The sequence below is a fragment of the Lepisma saccharinum genome, chromosome 1 (assembly GCF_977018435.1).
Source record: "Lepisma saccharinum chromosome 1, izLepSacc3.1, whole genome shotgun sequence".
NCBI classification, from domain to species: Eukaryota; Metazoa; Arthropoda; class Insecta; order Zygentoma; family Lepismatidae; genus Lepisma; species Lepisma saccharinum.
In genome coordinates, this window is record NC_139229.1 from 158107039 (window position 1) to 158128246 (window position 21208).

Genomic DNA, 21208 nt, shown 5'->3' on the forward strand with positions numbered 1-21208 from the left:
TCGGAAATTCTCCAAACTATCCAGCTGCTGAGCTTTTCTCCAAACGTAAGTAACATGCATTTTTGTTTCTTATGTAGTTAGTTATGTAAGCAACGCACCGTCTCAAACGTCACCACTGCCATCTAGGCGGTGGACCACGGCAACTCGGGGAGTGCGCACACTATTTCTTCTATACGCTCTGGTTCAACTGTCTCTTTAAGCTCTAGGTGAAAGAAAATTACCAAGAATGACCTAAATTGGATAAACAATTCACAAAAAATTACCCAAGAAATTCATCTTAGAAGACAGTCTGTCACAAAATGAGTAAATTCAGAAGCAGGTACTTTCCTGAATCAAGTTATCAAACAGCCCTAATTCTCATCTACAGGTTGCAAATACTATACTTACATTTAGAACAGCACGAGCCTGGTTGAATGTTAATATAATGAAGAACCTATAGTTGGAATCCGTATGTAAATCAACACTAGATTGATTGATTCGGTTATTTTATGTCATTTTTCTCGCACTTGCGGCTAATCGGGGCGATAAGGATAAATGGCGACAACATGAAATTGATGAACAGACAAACACATTTGGGCAGCACCCAATTTTAGCCTCACAGAGAATGATTATACTACCCGTGAGTCCAGATGAGGGAGCCCCGTCAGTCTGCAACAATGCAGTTCAGGGTGTACTAGGAGACCGAGACCACTGGAGACTAGATCGAGAACGAAATAATTAGCATGTGAAAATGCAAATAATCACGTGCAATACATATGATTCCATGAGTTTGTCTTCGAAGGTTCTGAGGTGTTCATAAGTTAAGGTAACGTTCTCTTGGTTTAAATACAGTTCATCACATGTCACCACAATTCACAGTCTTTCGGCATGCTTATTCAGTTACTTGGATAACGACAACAGCATGAAAAATATCCTGAGTTCTGTTTGACCGCCGAAGAGTGGACGAAACCAAATGCGAAAGGGGAAGTAGGTAGAAGCATGCACGAAACCAGTTTCAGATCACTGTTTCGCTTGTGTGCATTAAATTGTTTATTTTCGCTTCCTTTCTTCGGTTTGCGATGGATTTTACAACTCGTAACAAATCCCTTCGAGGTGGAACAAGGACAATTTTCATCTGCTTCCTCGGCTGCGTTCCATTTGCAACCGCCACTCATACTCTGCCACTGGACTCGTCCAGATAGAGCATGCGCACTTGTGTCGGTGGTTGCCACTAACGATGACGGCTGAATATGAGCTTTCAGGATTATATAAACTATTTATAAACTAAACTCATCATTACTCCTAGTAGCGTTAAAGGTTACGCCTTACAAAACTGTCAGAAAACACCTGCCTGTCCATTCATTCAATTCTTGAGTACAGACATTTATTTACCCTTGTTTACCTCCTCCTCATTTCACCGCAGGGAAAATTTAAAATTAGATTCTCCTCACTTTTCGAATCACAGAAGACATGCGCACCCTCTGGCGGAGCAATCAAAACTAAATCATTCAAAGGGGAAAAAAGGGCAGCCCAAGACAAGAACGTTCTTCCTAAAGAGGTAAAGAAATTAAGTCTGAGGAGCAAAACATAACGGTTAATTAAAATTCAACCGCTCAACATATATCCTTTTCTTCTGTTCTTATCGTGAACACCGTCATCTCTCAAGAGAGCCCATTTTTATTGCCCGCTGTTTGCTTAGCACGTTCTGCCCGAGAAGGGGTAATAGCTGGGAAAGGGTGTAATGTGTCTGCAGACATGATATGGGTGGATACGGCAGTTCGTAAAGTTTTATTCGGCAGCCGGCCATATTTGGTTCCGCTTCTCTTGATCTTCTTCTGTTTTTAACAAAGGTGTTACAGATCCCTCCCCGTCCTCAGCTCAGCCATCCATCTCCTGAGATGCATTTCGAAGGTTAGGTTCGTGAGAACCGAACACGAAGTTATGATGGAAAGCAGCGGGCCTAAAGAAGAAGCATATATATAAAGACTGGGGTGAAAGAACAAGTCCTATAACTTTTAATATGACTGGTGAAGCTTCTGATCTGATGGCTAGAGTTGCATGCTCTAACGGTAAGCTGACATTAAGTACCGAATATTGAGAATCCAGTCCGCGAGCCTTAATGCTTTAACTTGAATTGCTACAACGTGAGGATGCGCAGTGGCATGCGCAGAGGATACGTGTGGGAGGAGCTTTATTGAAACTGTAGGTGATAAACTTGCATCAAAGATGTGCACAGGAACGATGAAAGTTCTTGCTTGTGTACAAAGATCCTATTATTGTAGGATTGTTACCAGTGTCATCTGAAGCTATATTAATGACTTCATTCAAAGCAGTCCCACTGATTGATTGATTGATTTGCTTTATTTTACTTCTTCGCTTCTTGTGCCACTTTTGGCTAATTTGCGAAGATGGGGATGAGTTATGATATGATGAAAATTGATGAATGGACATTCACAAACATCCATGTCCAGGCCAGGATTCGAACTCGGGACCCCTGGCGTCGTAGCACGATGTGCTAACCACTCCGCCACGGAGCCCGGCTCAGTCAGTCACACTGATCCTACGTTGATTTGCATACCAATAAGTACTGTACTTCCGACCACATATTGTAGTGTGTTCAGCCTAAAAAAGAAGCTTGTATCTTAATACTGAGAATTTTAATTCAACGTACTGTGTAAGTTACAGTAAGGAGTAAAAGTGACCTCCACATATATTTGGAACATGTCTCACCGTATTTCTGGCTCCGTTTTGAAGCCTTTCGACAAACGATTGTGAATTGTCAAACGCTAGTCAAAGGTAGTGACGACCTAAAATGTCCGTGACTGTACATTTGTTGATATTTCATACAAGATACCGACATGAAAAATGTCACACACACACACACACAAAGGTGAGACTCTGAGAATCTAAGACCAGCGCTTGAAGTGAAAATTCCTAGCTGGGTGGGGGGGGGGGGGCTTGCTTGGGGGATAGGAGGGAGATGCTTGTTCGGATCAATATCGTAGGCAAATTATCCTAGCTGGAGGGAAGGTTTCTAAAAATTGTCTCAACTGGGGGACAGCATGCCCCGCACCCCCCCCCCCCCCGATGCCGAGCACTGACGGACGCGTCATAATCATCCTTTGTATATACTAGCTTCTCTACACTTACCTACTGTAGCAACAATAACTGTTTGAAACCAGTTCACAGACTACTAAGAACAACTTCTACCACCCGGTGACACCACCAGTAAGCAACACACTGATAACTATACTGTGTCCCAGGAAACGGTAGAACAACACCGTGCATAATACTATTGAAGAAGAGAAAGCGAGTGGGCGGAGCAAGGAGGTACAAGCTAATGCAAACGGATGTTGACTGCAGTCATGTTGCACCCTCTCACGCGTTCATTGGTCGAATTCTCTCGAGTCACTACCTGCGCAGAGGATTAGTTTTCGTCCGCTTGCTTCACACATTCCTGAGACAGAGTATAATCATTCAAAAACATTTACAATTTAGATGACAGTATACTTTTAGGCTGAACACTCTGTACTTACTAATGCACATTACACATATGAAATATTTCTTAGAACAGAGAAACAGAAATGTGTTGAGACTTGCTTATAAACCCAAGGTAGAACCTCTCTTGGAGCCATATTTCACTCTGGGCCTTTTTTATGTTGTTGTTGTTGTTGAGTTAGTGTTTTAAGTCCACTTTATGCACAGTAAGGCTAATCGGGACTGGACCTACAGTTTAAAGTGGGATCCGAACCACTTGTGCCTCCACCGGGTATCGAACCCGGGACCCCTTGATTACAAGGCGACGACGCTACGACTGCGCCATCTGGGAGGCTGGTCCATTTTTTAGTCTTACACTTCATTCTCTATGAAACAATATATCTCATTGATTATATATATATATATATATACATATATATATATATATATATACATATACATACATTATTCTCTCTGGCTGATGCCACAGAGTTACAGGGTGTCTACATGAAACTTCCCTGATTTCAAATTACAATTCTGAGGAAACTATTCGACATAGAATAGTGCCTTGCGGTTTGCTGCATCATGTGAAGCAATTGAATGAGTTTTTTTTTTTTTTTTTTTTTTTTTTTTTTTTTTTTTTTTTTTTTTTAGTGAACTTCTACGTAGGCTTCTTTCGTAACCCTCAAGATATCTAGCTCGATCTCGACCCACTGTCGACCTGACTGTCGTTAACACTTGTGGCTTGGAACTTATCATACCAAGCCTTATTTGTCTTTACGTCTGGCGACTCCCGTTCAAACGCACGTCACCACACACCACACCACGCATTGGTAAGAAAAAAAAGAGGTTGCTGTACATGATGCCGCAAACCGGAAGCCTCTGTGTCGAATAGTTTCCTCACAGTTTAAATCAGGGAGGTTTAATGTGGACACCCTGTATTTGAAACACCTTGTGATTGTGGCGTAATACAGGACGAACTCACGATGAATGATAGAAACGTCTGCATATGTTATTTGTGTAATGCCACACTTTCTGTTCATAAACAGAAAAGCCATTTTCCTTACGAATGGAAATTGAAGAATCAACCTTGTGAAATATATTCAGATTAAGAACTCTAAATAACGATACGACTATAAATTCTCCCCCTTGCTTGAATGTTAATAGTTTATTCATCAGGTAGATACAGGAATTATTCCTCAATCAACTCAAGCGTTAATAATTAATGGCGCAGGCATGGCTTTAAATCGTATTCAACCGATGCGCGCATTCAAAACAACTCATATTCCCCCCATGGCTTATTTTCATGAAACTAGAATCGCCGGCCATCACGTATGGAAATCAATGGAAGAAACTCGTCTCAAATCTCAATGATATGGTGAACGTGCATGGACGGCGAAAGATATATAAGCATTCCAGTCTCCCCGAAGGGAAAATAATTTGAATACATGCTTCGATAGCAAGGCAACATGCTTCTCCTTCAAGCTCCCCTGGTGACGTCACGCAGGAATTGACCAAAGAGCGTAACCGTGACGCGTGGAGGAGGGGAAAGTGCGTGCCTTGTCTATATGCAAATATGTCACTATCCTGGAGGAAAAAGAGTGAAAGAAAAAGGAAAGTAAATGGAGAAGGATGGACAGGAGAGAGAGAAATACACAACTAACGAAAGGGTATCGAGAGGAGATGAAATGTAACTCAACAGTCTCCTCGTATGTGAGGAGTTTTGTTTCGTTCTCGTCTCAAGTGTAGAAATACACACACAGACAGAAAAGAAAATGCATGAAAGTGAATTTATGCACTCAAATAGGGTCTACAGAAATAGGTGCCTGTAATTGTTTATTTCTTGGATAGAATGTACGTTAGCATGTAAATACGTTAGCACTTGAATAAAATTTTCTTGCATTCATTGCATCATTGAGGCAAGTGATTCACTATGAATGTATTTTTCTTCTATTCTTCTCAGTATCATTCTTGTCAAGATATTTGAAAAAAGGTTCCCTTACATAGATAGTCGATAATGACCAATATTTAATAGTACGCTATGCAATATATAACGTAATATTCTGCATTCCAATAAAAAAAATCGTATTGTTACTATCGGGTTATTTTAAGAAGTTAACATAACAAGAAGAGTTTACAGGATTCTTGTTGGGAAACCTGATGGTAAGAGACCTGAAGAAAGGCCAAGACGAAGATGGAGGTATAACGTTGAGATGGACCTATTTACAGTAAAGAAAATCGGCAAGAATGGAAAAGATTGGATTGCTCTTGCCCAGGATAGGGACAGATGGAAGGCTTGTGTTGCTGCAGCCATAAACCTTCGAGTTTAAGAAGGCTGGAGAGTTAGTTTTGGTAGTTAGTTTTATTATTAAAAAAAATAAATACAAAATACCTTATACATTTTTGCGAATTGAGTCATGTGGTACAAACAATGTTTTTGAAAGGGAATGCATTTTTACGATGCATTTCGACGTTAGCTTGAGCATGTATGGACCTTTTAGCTGTAATTAGTGCCTTTACTTTTTCTGTGTATACCACCGAACAAACTGTCAAGGCGTGTAGAAGTCTTTTAAAAACAGATTTTTTAATGACACCGTTTTTTTTTGTTGTCTCCTTTCCCAAAAAACATAATTTTATCCCAAATGTATGTGACCACGCCGCACATTGGTCACAATTAACTTGGAAAATTACCATAAACAAAATTTGTGACATCCATAAATAATAAGAGTGATATACGATTGGAAACGAGCGCGTTGAGTAATCGATTTTCAGACTCGCCACCGAAGTTCTCGGGTTCGAGCCGCGGCCTGGTCATGGATTCTTTGTGAATGACGCTAAATAACAAATATTGAAATGAAAGTACTTGGAATGCCTCGGTAAGCATACATTATTATCAGTGGCGGCGATTAGGGGGCATTTGCCCCCCATTTTTCGCCACTTTTGCCCCTGCACTATGCTAAACCTTATCTACAAAGGCTATTTACTGTCTTTGCCCCCCCCTAGATTTGGCATCTTGCCCCCCCTCCCATCCGCGATTTTGGAACCAAATCGCCGGCACTGATTATTATTGTATATAGTTTTCCAAAATGTCGAAAGATACAGAGAATCATAGACAGTAAGTCTCGCGTATAGAGAGAGGTCTTTGTCGTCAGTGTCTCTCCAGGATTCCGGTGTCATTCTCGCCTCGATCTCGGTTCGAACGATACGAGACCGAGAAAGAAGGAATGAGAGAACAAGGAAAGACGTAAGAAGAAAGAAAGAATTAAAAGTAACCCAAGAAATAAATGAAAAGAAATGTCAGCTAATAACAATAAAGAAAAGATAGAATAAAGAAAGCAGAAACGAAAGAAAATAGGAAATGAAGGTAACAGAAGGAGATGAAAGAGGATGCTCAGGTTGAAATGTCTCATGGCTCCATACAACCAAGGAAGGATATTATTGGATTCAAATGACCAGGCACATACGTGATCAGATTTCCTGAGCTAGTTGATGAACATTCCTCCCCCTCCCCTCTACCAGAAATTTTTTCTACTCCCGGTGACTCATTCATGAATCTAGAGCAAACCAATCCAGGCCAACTAATAAGCAAGTAGCGACAGAGAGAGAGAGAGAGAGAGAGAGAGAGAGAGAGAGAGAAAAAGCAATCCTTAAATGTTTAAACAAATTCGCTTTTCTCGCAACCTGCTCTAAGGCTTTAGAAAGCTTCAGTTCCGTAAAGGTAAACTTAGTTGGAAAAATGTCGAAAGAGAGCAAAGGGCATAGTTACGTTCATTTCCAGCAATACGCGTTGAAAGCAGAAAGAGTTAAGGGGGGAGGGGATCACCAGTATCTTCCGCCTGAGTGGTTTGTTGATACACGAAGGTTCTGGATTCCAATCCGAATGTGGACGTGGGTCTTCCTTTTCCAGTGCACCTTCACCAACTTGATCAAATCATTATTCATCTTCTTCGTCGCGATTAGCACAAAGAGGCAGAAATAAATAAGAAAAATATCAAATACATAGTTTTCTGTGTCTCGAGGCTAATCGCGACGATGCATGATGACCAGAAGAAATTGATGAAGCCTTGTCTAGCCAGCTGTCTGTTTCGGAATCGACATATCTGAAACAAAACAATGATTATACAGTGGGAGGCAGTAAAAAATAATGTAAAATTTTAAAAGGCCATCCTGCGAAAGCGCCAAAAAAGAAATCAAACCAGCACTGCACGAATGATGTAAGCATGTAATGATGTATTTTGGAATGAGTTAATTAAGAACATTCACATTACAAATTTACCGTGGGTACACTCTTGTAGTGGAACATGCCTCTGGAGTTATGAACCAAAACCAATCATGCCATGTATATATATAATATGTACAGTCAGCTGCATTAATAAGGGGCACCTATATCCTGCAATACTCGCTACCCTGTAATGAGTTGTGTGTGTTGTCTAACTGTGCGCTGATGGGCGGCCTTACCATTGGGAAGTTGGTATTGAAATTCGCTCATCGCCGTAGAGTTACGCAACACACGCAACTAATTACAGGGTAGCGAATACGTTAAGATGTTTTTGTAGCAGGTGACTACAGATAAGTCATGGGCGAAAGCAAATGATATTTAACCCTCCCTGAAGTCCAGATAAGAGAGAAGGGCCCGCGTGTGCCTGTGTGGTTCTCATTTTCATGTCGAGCAAGTTTTCGAGGAATTCACTATTCTCTGATTTATAAAAGTTGGTCTCATTCTCTACTCGACGTATTGAATTCAAGATTGTGATTTGACTACGAGACCGTTCCTACATATGGGTATCGTGATGAAAGCACGCGCTTCTGACCCTACTTTTACGTGCAATGCAGCAGCACCCTCATGTTTAGCGCTCTTGCCTTAGGCCCGAGCGGTCTTGTGTTAGATTCCAGGAGGGACCGCCAAACTTTTCGTGATAACCCATCATCGTAAGAACAATTGGGATGCTACTTGAAAGCAATGGAAACAAACTCCGATCACGTAAGCCAGAACTTCCATGCAGTGTAACCTGGAGTGCACTGCTGCACACTAACGAGGCTCTGGCGTCTGAACTTACAACCAATATAATATTCTGTGGGACTTGTGTTGTGTTGTCCATAAATGTTTGTGATTGTCCATTCGCCAATTTCATATACTTTTCATGTTCGTGATGAACGGCAATGACAGAAACGCAAACTAAAACAAAACAAATAAGTCAATGAGAAATGAAAGCTAGAAAACAGCGGCGATGGGAATCACTCAATACTCCCTATTTTTCCCCACAAAGGTCCATTTTACGATCTTCTTTTGTTGCTTTATATTTACTCTTACACCTTCTAAATATGAACTCAAACCTCCCACAGATGGGAAATTTCCAATAACTCCTCCGGACGCAAGCATGACCAAAAAAAAAAAAAAGCAGTGGATATTGGAGTTAAGTCGGCAGCTGGAAGGAGACAAAGTGGTAGTGCCACTTCGGGAACGCCGGGTCAGCCAACTTGCAGCTCTCGTTTGCCCAGGCAGCGACCCTTCCATCCATTTCGTGAACAAAGGTTTAGGGAAGAGCGAGAGAAATATCCAGGAGACTCATCCGCACTCAATAAATCAACAGGTGTTGCTTGCCAAGAGAACACCGCAAGGCTTTGGTATGCGCACTGCGTTGATCGTGTCGCAACTGGAAAGCACGAATATCGATCTTCCGTTGTGTTTTCTTTTTACGCTCGGAACGTGTTCCATCCACAATCGTCATATAACAGTACGCGGAGGAAAAGGACCCGCGTACGCTCCAAAATGCAAATTAAACAATGGAAGAGATAGGGACGAGTTCCAGTCCGTGGCTCCAGGCTCTGGAATTCAAGATTTGTTGCGTGTTTTCAGGCAGAAGACTCTCCGATGACAGGATCAGTGGACAAGTCAAATATCCTTTGTAGAATATTTAATTGAACCTCGCCTTTTGAAGAGCACTCACGAATATTTCAGAAATGTGCAGAGTGGTGTGGGACAAACGATGTTGCCTTGCTAAGGGTTCACGTTTCGATTCGCGGTGAGGGCATTCCAGTGGTAATAAATTATCTTAAACTCTGTAGATCCAGCCCAGATTGTCGCAGCCGACCTCCATGGTGGAGTGGTTAGCAGAGCGCGGTACGGCGATAGGGGTCCCGAGTTCGAATTTCGGCCTGGACATGGAGGTTTTACGTGTGTGTCGTTCCTTCAATTTTATCTTATCACCACTCATGCCCATCGTCACGATTGGCCAAAAAGAAAAAGTCAATCAATCCAGATTGTCGTATCTAAGCATAAATATTTTTGTGAACAACTACGTTCAAAATAATAGAGCTGCAATTTTTACACATTGAACAGTTGCCTGACAATTATCAATTTTTTTCATCTCGTTTCTTCAGCCACTTTTATCATATTTTCATGAAAATATCCGAGATGCTTTTCGTGAGGATCCATTTGCAGATATTGCATACCTGTGGTAAATTACAGTCTTTTCTTTGTAGAGTAACAATTTAAGTACATGGAAAAATTGTAAACGGTACTTGTAGAAAACACATTTGAGCATTGAAAAATTATACCTGCGGTGATCTAATACTATTTGTTCATTGATATTTGAACACATTTGCTTCCTTGATAGCACAGCAGTCGTAACGCTGTCATCTTTTAACGAATGAGTACCGCTTTGTCTCTGTGGAGGCACATTAAATATTGATTCGGATGCCACATTAAACTGTAGTTTCTGTCCGGATTAGCATATCTCGGCATTAGGTACACTTTAAGAAAAAATGTAAAACTGTGAACAGATTTAAAGTTTGGAAACATTTTCCAAAAGCTGCTCTTGAATCAAGTGCGTGAATAGTAACGAGTTCGTACATTCTGAATACGTGCGTGAAATTTTCTCGATTTCTTTGTTGCGAGGGAACTTGAACATGTTGAATATATCTTTGGAAATTTCCCAGAAATGTTAATCGTGGAGCCGTAGTTCAGGGGTGCTACCGAGGCTTGCGTTCAAAATTCGAGACGAGAAGAGAAAACCCTTCGAGATTTGTCTGGACAAATTTAGAATGTAAGGTACTGTAATGTTCAGTATTATATGGTTATCTATAATGTTCAATTTGGTGCTCTTTATGTTTTTAGTTTAGTAATAAATATAGGCTATATTTCTTTATATTTCCGTGTTTTAGGTCGAAACAGTGTTACGAGAACAAGCGTGATGCTTGAAACGTGGAGGAGACAAGGAGATAGGTTTCTTAAGTGTTGTTTCGTTTCAGTACCACCCCTATCGACATTTGACCATAAACTGTTAAGATCTCTGCATGTTCTTTGTACCTGAAGAAACCTCATAGTAAACAAAATTTGGTTTAAGTAAAATTTTTTTCAGACATTATACCAAAATCACGAACTAGACCAAAAAATCTCCGAACAAAAAGTCTCGTTTACTTGTCGATTTTGCAGTAGTTCGCCTCGTTGTTTGTCTCGACAAGTGTCGAAGGATACTGTCTTTTTGCTCTTCTAGATTTTTTTTTATAAAGGTCGTTTCGATAACATTACCAATAAAAATCATCACAGTATCTTCTAGAAACATCCAGTTACCAACGAAGACCAAAAAAAGATAACAGAATACGAGGCGTTCGAACTCGATGAACGAACCTTCACTTATTCATGAAAGTTCCAGCCGGTGATACAGAGCCCTCCGAATTTGCCTTGCACAGACCCCCTCCATTCCGACCAACAGTTCATTAACTCCTGTTTACGTTATCTAATTGCAACTGGCCGACAGTACAATGCCTAAAGTAACTGTTAAAGAAGAAGGTCTTGTAGATGCATCGCTCTTTAAACTCCCAGCAACCCTGGCGCGGTATCAATTGACTTTGGGAAAAAACGGGGCCAACTGCTTCAGATTTACGATCACTTAAGCAAAAGTGAGTCAGATCTCTGCAGATACAAGATACATGCATCTCTCTCTCTCTCCGCTCCGGAACAAGTTCTCGCTTCCTTCGGGCAAGTCTCTCGTTACTGCGTATGGATCCTCGACCATCTTGCCCATAGGAAAATAAAACGAAAAGATCATGTAAACAATCACTATTATTACCTCGGACATGATGCACCGCTAACCAAATCAAGGGCAAAGGAGATGGAATACGGGGAACAAGTAAAGATGGCCACTGGACGTAAAAATGATACCAGTGCCAAGTCGGACGTCGGAGAGATAAATTCACATCGCTTGTGCTTCTTGGAAGGAGACTATTGTGTCGTACCTTCCAGGCTGTTGAACTCCTTGCGTGCCACAAAGCTATTTCTTTCTCCCCCTACTCGAGTTGGTTTATGCTTCGTCGGTCTTGAGTGCTCTGCGTATAATCAACCATCAAGTCATACTATGTCTCCTATTCTAATCAGCATATATTCTAATATATATTGTACGGACGTCTGAATTATGGTCTAGGATTGCGTTTGGGATTAGGATGCTGTATGTGAGCAGTGTTTCTTGTGAGGGTGTGATTAAGAGGACATTGGGGGAAAGAGGTTCTCATAACGTTCACTGAGATGTAGGATTGGGTTCTAGATTGATGTTTTTTTTTGATTGTCACTAGTCTAGTTTTCTACTTTGTGGGTTTGATTTTGGTGGTGATGATTTTTTCAGGGATTGTGTAAGTTTGTGCCTTTTTGGAATAGTGATGCTTTGGGTTGTAACCTCGTCTTCTTATAGTTAAAGTTTTCTTATACAAGGATATATCACATTTTTGTGCTTTTAGGAAGTCATTTCCAAGTATGGGGGGTAAGTCTTCAGTTTCCATTACTTTAAATGGGTGAGTATATTTGTAGTTGCCTATTTTAAGGGGTAAAATTGCTGCTTCTTTGATTGCATTTTTTTTTAACTCACTCCTTTTATCGTGCTTTTAGATTTAACTTCATGGGCGTCTTTTGGTAGTAGGTGCGCGCCGGGAACCGTGTTAAAGGCCCCTTCTGCGACTGCCCGTTTAAACTATTTGTATTTTGGTTGCTTTGCGACGGTTTTCTATTTCATGTTAGATTTGATTTGAATGAGTTATTTTACGTTGCTTTTCGTCCCGTTTTGGCTACGGTAGGGATTAATTGTGATAAGATGAAATAAGTGAAGGGACAAACACATGTGGACGACGCAGCACAAAATTTCACAGAGGGTTGAAATGACTTTGGGTCCAGGTCCTAGCGTACGCAGGATTTTTTTCGGAGGGGGCTGCGTTCTTGGGGGGGGGGGGGGAGCGGGATACACAATAAAATATTTCGAAATTACCACTTTAAAGCTGTTCAAGGACCAGAAATGTTAATCTAGGATCATTAGGTTATTTTAAGCCACTTTTCTGCCACTTCTTGCTAATTGCAACGATGAGGATGCGTGATATGATTAAACTGGTGAAAGGATACACAAAGAAAACCCAGGCCGCGATTCGAACCCAGGAGTCCTGGCGTCTCAGGGCGTTGTGCTACCACCACGGAGGTCGGTGAAATCACAGGACCTGACTGGGATAGCGAAAGAATAGTGACGAAACACTCTGGCTGAATAGACTGTGTTTCGTCATAGGAACGTTTGGGAAAAGGGCCTATACTTTGTCCCGGGAATCTCTGGAGCGAGTGAACGAAAGCAAGTCTATGCGCAAGTAGTGACTCAGAGGGCTCGACCAATGGACACGTGCGAGGGAACGAGATTGCTTGAGGGGGAAAAGCGACTCCTGTTAACAACCTTTGCAGCGGCGTGTACTGCTTCGCTCCGACCACTGGTTTTTTCCTCCCCTTATCTACCGTCATGCGCGGCCTTTCTCCAGAGATTCCCGGGATAGTATACATAATAACTTATTGGTTAATTGTGGTGACTCTTATCAATGCAATAAGGTACCGTTTGCCTCTTTCGCTCATACGCAACAGTAACAAATACATGCCACTATTTTTTATAACATTTTGGCATCTTCCCAAATTGTACGACAAAACACACTCTATTAAAACATTACTTATTAATGGCCACAACGGAATCATTGAATAAAAAGTCCCCCCTGCAGCATGAGGGAACCTGTTGGTAAACGCTCTCGAGCTGAAATGGGGGAAGAACATGGCTTAAAGGGTAACAACATTTAGGATGCCTGCTCCCTTCTTCCAACCAACGTGTCCTCCTCAGTCTCCTGACAGAGAACAACGAAGATAATTCCCCTCATCAGTACACGCCAGAGATAAGCTTCCAACCTGCGGGAAACTATCACTTTTTTCCCAACTGGACTGTTCCATTCAACCTTCGCACATCTCAACATGACTCATCTTTTTTTTCGCTCCGTTCATTGCTTTGCAAAGCTCCTTGGCGCTCATTAACAACTTCATTTAGAACCATCAGTTCGCAGCTTTTCCGTGACAAAGATGCTGCTCCCAGACTCGCGCAGGTAGAAGCAGCGAAAAATAACATGTGCTGTTAGCGTGTACCACTTTCTGACAAAGTGGAATCAGTGCGAGCTGACATGTTACATGTTTTTATTGCAAACAAGTCGGCTTAAGACATGAGAAAAGTGCCTTTGGTGTTCGGTGTGTCCGTCTTGCTCGTCCTTGCCTGGTTCGCCTTACCCAGCGAGAAAGATTCACATGGAATCAGGTAAGTACCTAGAGTCGACCGGCATTGAATAATGGTCATGAGGTTTTGAGGCACAGTGGCAACTGTAATGTAATATGCTGACGACGGTAGCTAAGATGTGAGGTTTCCATCAAACGGTATCTAGGTTCCAATCTGACCTGTCAACAATTCGCAAGATTGCTTAGGCAAGCAATCTGCTCCGGCGTAGCGCTCCTTTGTCAGCAACATGGCGTCGCTGGCTGGCTCTGTTTGCTTCTGATGTCAGTGGTGTTGCCAAATAATTTTGTTTGGGCGGAAGAAATACTTTGTTTTTCTTTTTTCATCTTCCTTATTTTTCCTCTCTTTCTTTTCTTCATTTTCATTCCTTCTGTTTCTCTCTTTCTTTTTCTTCCTCTATTTCTCTCTTTCTAAATTTATTTAATTCTTCCTCTTGTGTGTTCCTCTTAATTCTTTTCCCTCTTATTTTCCATGTCTCACTCCTTATTTTTTATCTTATTCTTCCTCGGCTTGCCTTTTCTCTTGTTCTTCCTCTTTCTCCTTTTCTTTCATTCTTCCTCTTGTTTCCTATTTCTTTCTTCCAGTTTCTCTGCACATTTCTCTCTTTACCCGTTTCTCCATATTTTCTGCTCTTCCTGTCCTTCACATTCCTTTCGCTCTGTATTTAACTCTTGTCTTTGAACTTCGTCTTATTATTCTTTTCATTCCTTTCTCTCTTTTATCCTTATCTTTGTTTGTGCGTGAGTTTCTTGCTTCACTTTAAATAATTCTGAAAATTGCTCGTGTAGACTATTTGAATTGCAGAAAGGTGAGCTAAAATTGATCGATTAATTTGGATTATTTTACTTTGCTTTTCTGCCACTTTTTTTTGGCTAATCGCGAAGATGGGAATGATTGATTATATGATGAAATTGATGAAGGCATACTCACAAAGAATACCCACGCCCAGAACGGATTCGAAACCGGAACCCCTGGCGTCGTAGCTCGCCGTGCAAACCACATCGCCACGGACGTCGGCTTGTATACAATGAGATATTGTTATTAAACACTAGCAAAGGTTACGATACTCAATGGAGAAATGAGAAACAAAGGCATTGTCACGGAGCTCTCTGGCACAGTATTCAATATGTTGTGGGGGGACGGGCAGTCGAATTCTGGGCGAAGCTGAGAGCTGAGGCACCCATACTTACAAAATGCCGTTTTCATGTCGTACTAAGTGGACGAGAGCTTATGTATGGAGTACATTCCATTTTGTAACGCATTATCTCTGGCCTAAGACATACTTGCAATTCTCTGCCCTCCTTGGCGGAGTGGTTAGCAGAGCGAGCTATGACCCAAGGGATCCAGGTTCGAATCCCGGCATGGGCGTTCATTGTGTACCTTCATGAATTTCATTATCATTACTAAGCCTCATCTTCGCGATTAGCCAAAAGAGGCAGAAAAGCCAAATAATATCAATGATACTTGCAATACAATCCTGGGGTGTGCACTATGTGGGCAAAATAAATCTTAAAGAAACCCCCGAAAGGGAGGAGCAAATACGCCATTGCTACACTAAACAAAACAGAACTCACGTGGCTTTCGTGATCGGAATCTGAGTCCGCTGCTATTTCCTCAAATAAGCTGGCCAATTGTTCTCACGATGCTGGGTCAAGACCGACATTTTGGAGGCTACCGTCGAGAATTGAACGCAGGAGCGGTTCTCCCAAAGCGAGAGCTCCCACTGCTAATTTTCTGATTTCCTTGTTTACATGTTGCACGTTCCACAAGTCTCCTAACATAAAGGTAAGGTGGCAGCACGAGATTCGTGAAAAACAGTCATTTTGACTTCTAGAGGAAGGTGTTAGTGGGAAATGGAGATATGTGAATATTTGGCTAATTTTATTGCAGTTTGAGGTGTAATTGAAATATACCATCCTGGGCTACTTTTGTCTTGGTTGAATTACCAAAGGAAATAGGTCTTGTTTTCGTGTGAAGGAAAAGCTATCATGATGGAAAGAATTGTTCCCTTAGATTGGATATTCCAGGTAATGAAAAGGCTCCTGGCCTCTGTGATGGACAGAGGTATTCACTTTAAATCAATCTCCTTCATTGCCTCAGCTCGACCTCTCCGACACCCCCGACACGCTCTCCCTGTAACGACTTGACCTAATCGTCGGCTTCATCCCTTCACAAATAGACCTTGTCCTCAACTTCACATGCCTTCACCTTCACGGCTCGCCCTTGCTGTTTCCCTCAAACGCCCTCATCCTCGCAAGTTTTCAGTGAGGTCTGCCCCCATGAGGATCGCCTCTCCGGATGGTGAACACCACTGGTAGCTTGATTACCTCCCGATTCGCCCAATGCCCTAGAGACAAATATATCACCTAAGCAAACATTTCGGCGCAATGGGAATTCCCGTTTTGCCAAATATTCTGAGTCGAGGGAATTTTCCCTCTGCCGGGAAATTTCAGGAACTGTAGGGAAAGAAAAAATTCAACCAAGTTAAAAACTCATTTATGTTTTCATTGATGATGAAAGTGAATGTATACTAGGTTTGGATAATCGTATATCAGATACTCGTTGTAAATGCAAAGAATGTTTTATTTTATTGTTTTTAATAAAATCTAGCGACGCTAGAATTCTTGTGGTGAATTAAATCATAAACATAACATTTTGCTTTCCAAATTTTACTCTTTTATGAAGAAGATGAATGTCAGCAAAGAATCTGCTAATTTAATTAATTAGAGGTGAAGGTCTCGACCAAGGAAATCCTACAATTTTCCTTGGAACTTATGAATCAACAATGTGGTAGGGTCATCGTAGGTTATAATCTTATACGATAGGATTTGATTGATTGATTTGGTATTTAAGTCCACTTTATGCACAGTGAGGCTAATCGGGACTGGACCTACAGTTTAAAGTAGGATCCGAACCACTTTGTGGGTCCACCGGGTATCGAACCCGGGACCCCTTGATTACAAGGCGACGACACTACCACTGCGCCATTGGGGAGGTCCTTTATACGATAGGAGTTTGTCTATTTCATCAGTTAGTTCATCATTCATCATCTACGTCGCGGTTAACAGAAAGAGTGGTAAAGGAATGCAAACTGACTGAAATAAAGAAAGATTCATAAAACGTCATATCTGAAAACTACGAGTAGATGCTTCTTGCGAAACGTTAATGGATTTTCTAATTTACTGAAACATAAAAAAATAAAAAAAATAACTATTGGTTATTCCACTTTGTGGTATTTATTTTATTTTACATTGTTTTTCTGCCTCTTTAGACGAATCACGACGGTGGTGATGAATGATGATGAGATGAAGTACATGAAGGTACACCAATGAATCTTCATGCTCAGTCAGACCTCGAACCTGGATGGAGAGATCGCGAGTCCAGCATTCAAAGCGCTCGTTTTTTTTGGTTATCTAATAAATGTTTATTCAAGTTGTATTTCCAAAGTGAATTAACTGAACGTCATTTAAATTGTAGTATTTTTGTATAAGATCGGTTATCAACACGAATGAAGTTTTTGCTTCCTGGGAAACTTATCTTTATTTTTATTTTTTAATATGACTATCATGCTTGCATATTTCACCATTGTTTGCTATCTGTTAAAGGTCTAAACGATTCTTATCTGATTTCTTGACTATTATTTCTCTGAAATAAATATCAGTGACTTGTAATTATGATTTAAACAAATCATCTGTGATTTGATAAGGAAGCTAATATTATTAAGGTATATGGAAGAAGATAAGGCTAGTTTTAAGCCCAGTTTATGCTCAGGTAGGTTAATCGGGACTGGACCTACATTTGAAACTAGAATCCAAACCCTCTATAATTTCGGAGTTTGGAATTTGTACAGTGCCAAAAAACGCGTGTCCGCTGAATTAATTTAATTGTTCAGTAATCTCCCATTTTATAATTTTATTTCGGTTATTTCTGTACGCCTTTCTGTCTCTTGGGTTAATCGCGATGATGAGGATGAATGATGAATCGATAACATGATGATGAGGCAAACAATAATGGTATATCCATGCTTTGAGACAGGGTTCGTGGTTTCGTAGCATGCTTCACTAATCACTCCACCGTTATCTTCAATTGCAATGTTCATTTAAGTTCTCCCCGCGCATAGCACCGTACCATATAAGACTGTCGAGGCAAGGCTCCACACATTCGTGATCTCAGTCATAGTTGTGGCATGAAGGCTGGGTTAGTTCTAAAGCAGTAAGCAAGTGCGCTCCTTGACGGAGTGGTCAACATAGTGCGCTACGAAGCTGGATTTCCCAGGTTCAACCCCTGGTTAAAGCATGGACGAACTATTCATCCCTTTCCTTAGTTCATTCATTTGCATTGTCGCGATTTACCAAAAGGTAGAAAAGCAACATAAAATAACTACACTCTGTCTCGGGAATCTGTGGAGCAAAGCCACGCGTAACGGTAGAAAAGAGGAGAAAGCAAGTGGGCCAAACATAGGAGGGCGGACTGGTTCAAACGACTGGTAGCTGTAGTTGAGTTTCCCCTCCATGCATTCACTTCCGCTCTCACGCGTTCATTTGTCAAGCCCCCTCGAGTCAATACTTGCGCAGAGAACTTGTTTTCGTTCGCTTCCTCCAGAGATTCCCGGATCGGAGTGTAGAATAGAAAGAAAAAGAGAGGAGGTTTGGTTAGTTTTGAGTTTTAAGTTCATATTCACAGAAAGCTAATCGGGACTGGACCTACAGCTTAAAACGAGATCCGAACCAATATGTGTCACGACCACAGTGCCGTGACCAAGAGAGTTGGTGGAGGTGTCAAAACCCTTTTGGCCCAGTAATATTAAAAAAAGAACGTCAAAGGCAGGGAAAAATGACAAAATGTATTTTTCCAGGGGGGGCAAAAAAGACATCCCCCATAATGGTGTCACCTCAAAAAACATTGCTTCAATTTGAAGTTATCATGTTCATGCATTTATTAACATACATAATTTTTTGTTGCCTTTCATTTTCCAGGGGAGGTCCGTGGCCCCCCTTCCCCCACTTCCGGACGGTCATGGTAACCCTCTTTCGAAAATCCTGGACACGCCACTGCTCCACCCGGTATCGATCCCGGGGCCCCTTGATTACAAGGCGACGACGTTACTACTACGCTATCGGGAAGATAAATGGGAAAAGGTGTTTAAAGTATTATCTGCAGGAGACAGTAATGAATAAGATTTGCTGGATATCGATTGTTGGTCGGCATACATCATCCAAGTTTTCATGTTTGATAGGGCAGAAAATATTGAATAGGTACAAAGATACCGACTGAGAAACCTTGTCCTAACGTATACTTAATGACTGAGGTTAATTCTAAAAATCAATTTAAACGTCTGATTTTGCATTTTACAGGTCCACCTGCATCCCTAAGACGAACGTGTTCTTCCTGAAGACGCACAAATGCGCGAGCAGCACCGTGCAAAATATTGTGATGAGGTTCGGCCACAAGAGACACCTGGATTTCGTCCTGCCAGACCGTGACAACTACTTAGGCCAGCCGCTGCCCTTTCGGCCATACTTCATCGGCGACAATGTGACAACTCGTAACGGCAAGTACAATATATTCACCCACCACACACGCTTAAATGTGACTACAGTGAGGCAAGTAATGTATGAAGACACGCCCATGATTACTATTGTGAGGAACCCAGTCGACCTCTACGAGTCACTGTTCTCGTACTATCAGCTGCAGGATATGTACAACTCGACCTTGTCCAGGTTGTTGGATCTCCCCATTGAAGAGTTGCGCTCAATTCTCAAAAGGGGGGATTCGTTCTTTCTCGGCTACAACCAGATGGCGTGGGATCTTGGGATGCCGGAGGAGGACTTCCAGGACCAGGAACAGGTGGATAAGTTCATCAACTTTGTCGACTCCAGCTTCGATCTGGTGATGATGGCCGATAGAATGAGCGAATCGGTGATCCTCTTGAAGGAGCTGATGTGCTGGTCGTACAGCGACGTCGTCTACATAAGCCAGAACTACAGACCCGACTGGATGAGGACGAAACTGACCGCTCCAGAAAGGGCCAAGCTGGAGGAACTGAACGCTGCGGACATGAAACTCTTCCTCCACTTCCAGAAAAGATTCGACGAGCGAGTGGAGCAGTTCGGCTCCGGAAGGATGCTGCAGGAGTTAAAGATCTTGCACTCGCACATCAACCGCTTCCTCATGTACTGCGACCTGAAGAGGCTGTTCGAGAATGACATCTCCACCTCGTGGGACTGCAATTATGCTTTCATGCCCGAGATGAACTTCACAGATGACATTCGCAAGGGTCAACAGGAACGTGTAAGTGGTAACACGTTAAGGTAGCCGAACTGTTTGCGTCCTCCATCTTGCTTCACACAGACTTTCTAGTTTCCTTGGATCAACGAGGTGTAGTGATGACATTCAGTAGAATTTTCCAGTGTGGTATACAGTTCTGCTGTTGGTATTCTATGCGATCAGGACCTTCCCGATGGCGCAGTGGTAGCGTCGTCTCCTTGTAATCAAGGGGCCCGGGTTCGATACCCGGTGGGGCACATAGTGGTTCGGATCCCACTTTAAACTGTAGGTCCAGTCCCGATTAGCCTTATTGTGCATAAAATGGACTAAAAACACCAAATCAATCTATGCGATCAAAACCACTTGTTTGGTTGTCTCATCATCTCAGCATATCTTACACTTGGTTTATAGGCAGTAATAACACCTTCGTATTCGTGAACATGAACACATGAGCTTGCTATATATCCGGGCCCCTCCGATGGCGTAGTGTTAATGTTCTTGATTTGTAATCAAGGGGTTCCTGGTTCGATACCCGGTGGAGACACAGGTGGTTCGGATTCTACTTTAAACTGTATGTACAGTCCCCATTAGCCTTCCTGTGCATAAAGTAAACTTAAAACTCAAACATGTTATATATCCGCAAGGATGGCCAGCAGAGTGAGCAATTCAGAAAATGTGCTCAACACTGGAATAATTTAGTTGTTAGCACATGATCCTTGTCAATAGGAAATGTTATATTAGCTAGCCCTAAGACGAAAAGTGATAGAGAGCTATATATAAGGGTGTGCATGGTTAACATGTGTTTCAAAGCCTGCTTGGTTGATTGATTTAATTAACATTGCTTATGTGTACCATCAAGTCAACCGCAACGCAAAAGTGAGAGCACATTGAAAGAAATATAAGTGAGAGGAAGATTC

General features: G+C 41.7%; 2 protein-coding genes across 3 annotated transcripts in view; one reads left to right on the top strand and one right to left on the bottom strand.

The window, feature by feature from the left end:
* rols (zinc-RING finger and ankyrin repeat domain-containing protein rolling pebbles) overlaps positions 1 to 21208 on the bottom strand; it is a 717828-nt gene that overhangs the window by 324250 nt on the left and 372370 nt on the right. The gene's annotated exons all lie outside the window — the stretch shown is intronic.
* Positions 13852 to 20538, top strand: LOC145989770 (galactosylceramide sulfotransferase-like). The gene is made up of 2 exons (XM_083125098.1): positions 13852 to 14048; positions 19379 to 20538. Exons 1-2 carry the CDS (start codon positions 13957 to 13959, stop codon positions 20337 to 20339), a joined length of 1053 nt encoding a protein of 350 aa, XP_082981224.1. The 5' UTR covers positions 13852 to 13956; the 3' UTR covers positions 20340 to 20538.

Coding starts and splice junctions, on each gene's coding strand:
- LOC145989770 (XM_083125098.1), top strand. CDS start 13,957: ATGAGAAAAGTGCCTTTGGTGTTCGGTGTGTCCGTCTTGCTCGTCCTT. Junction 14,049..19,378: donor AAAGATTCACATGGAATCAG/GTAAGTACCTAG, acceptor TGCATTTTACAG/GTCCACCTGCATCCCTAAGA.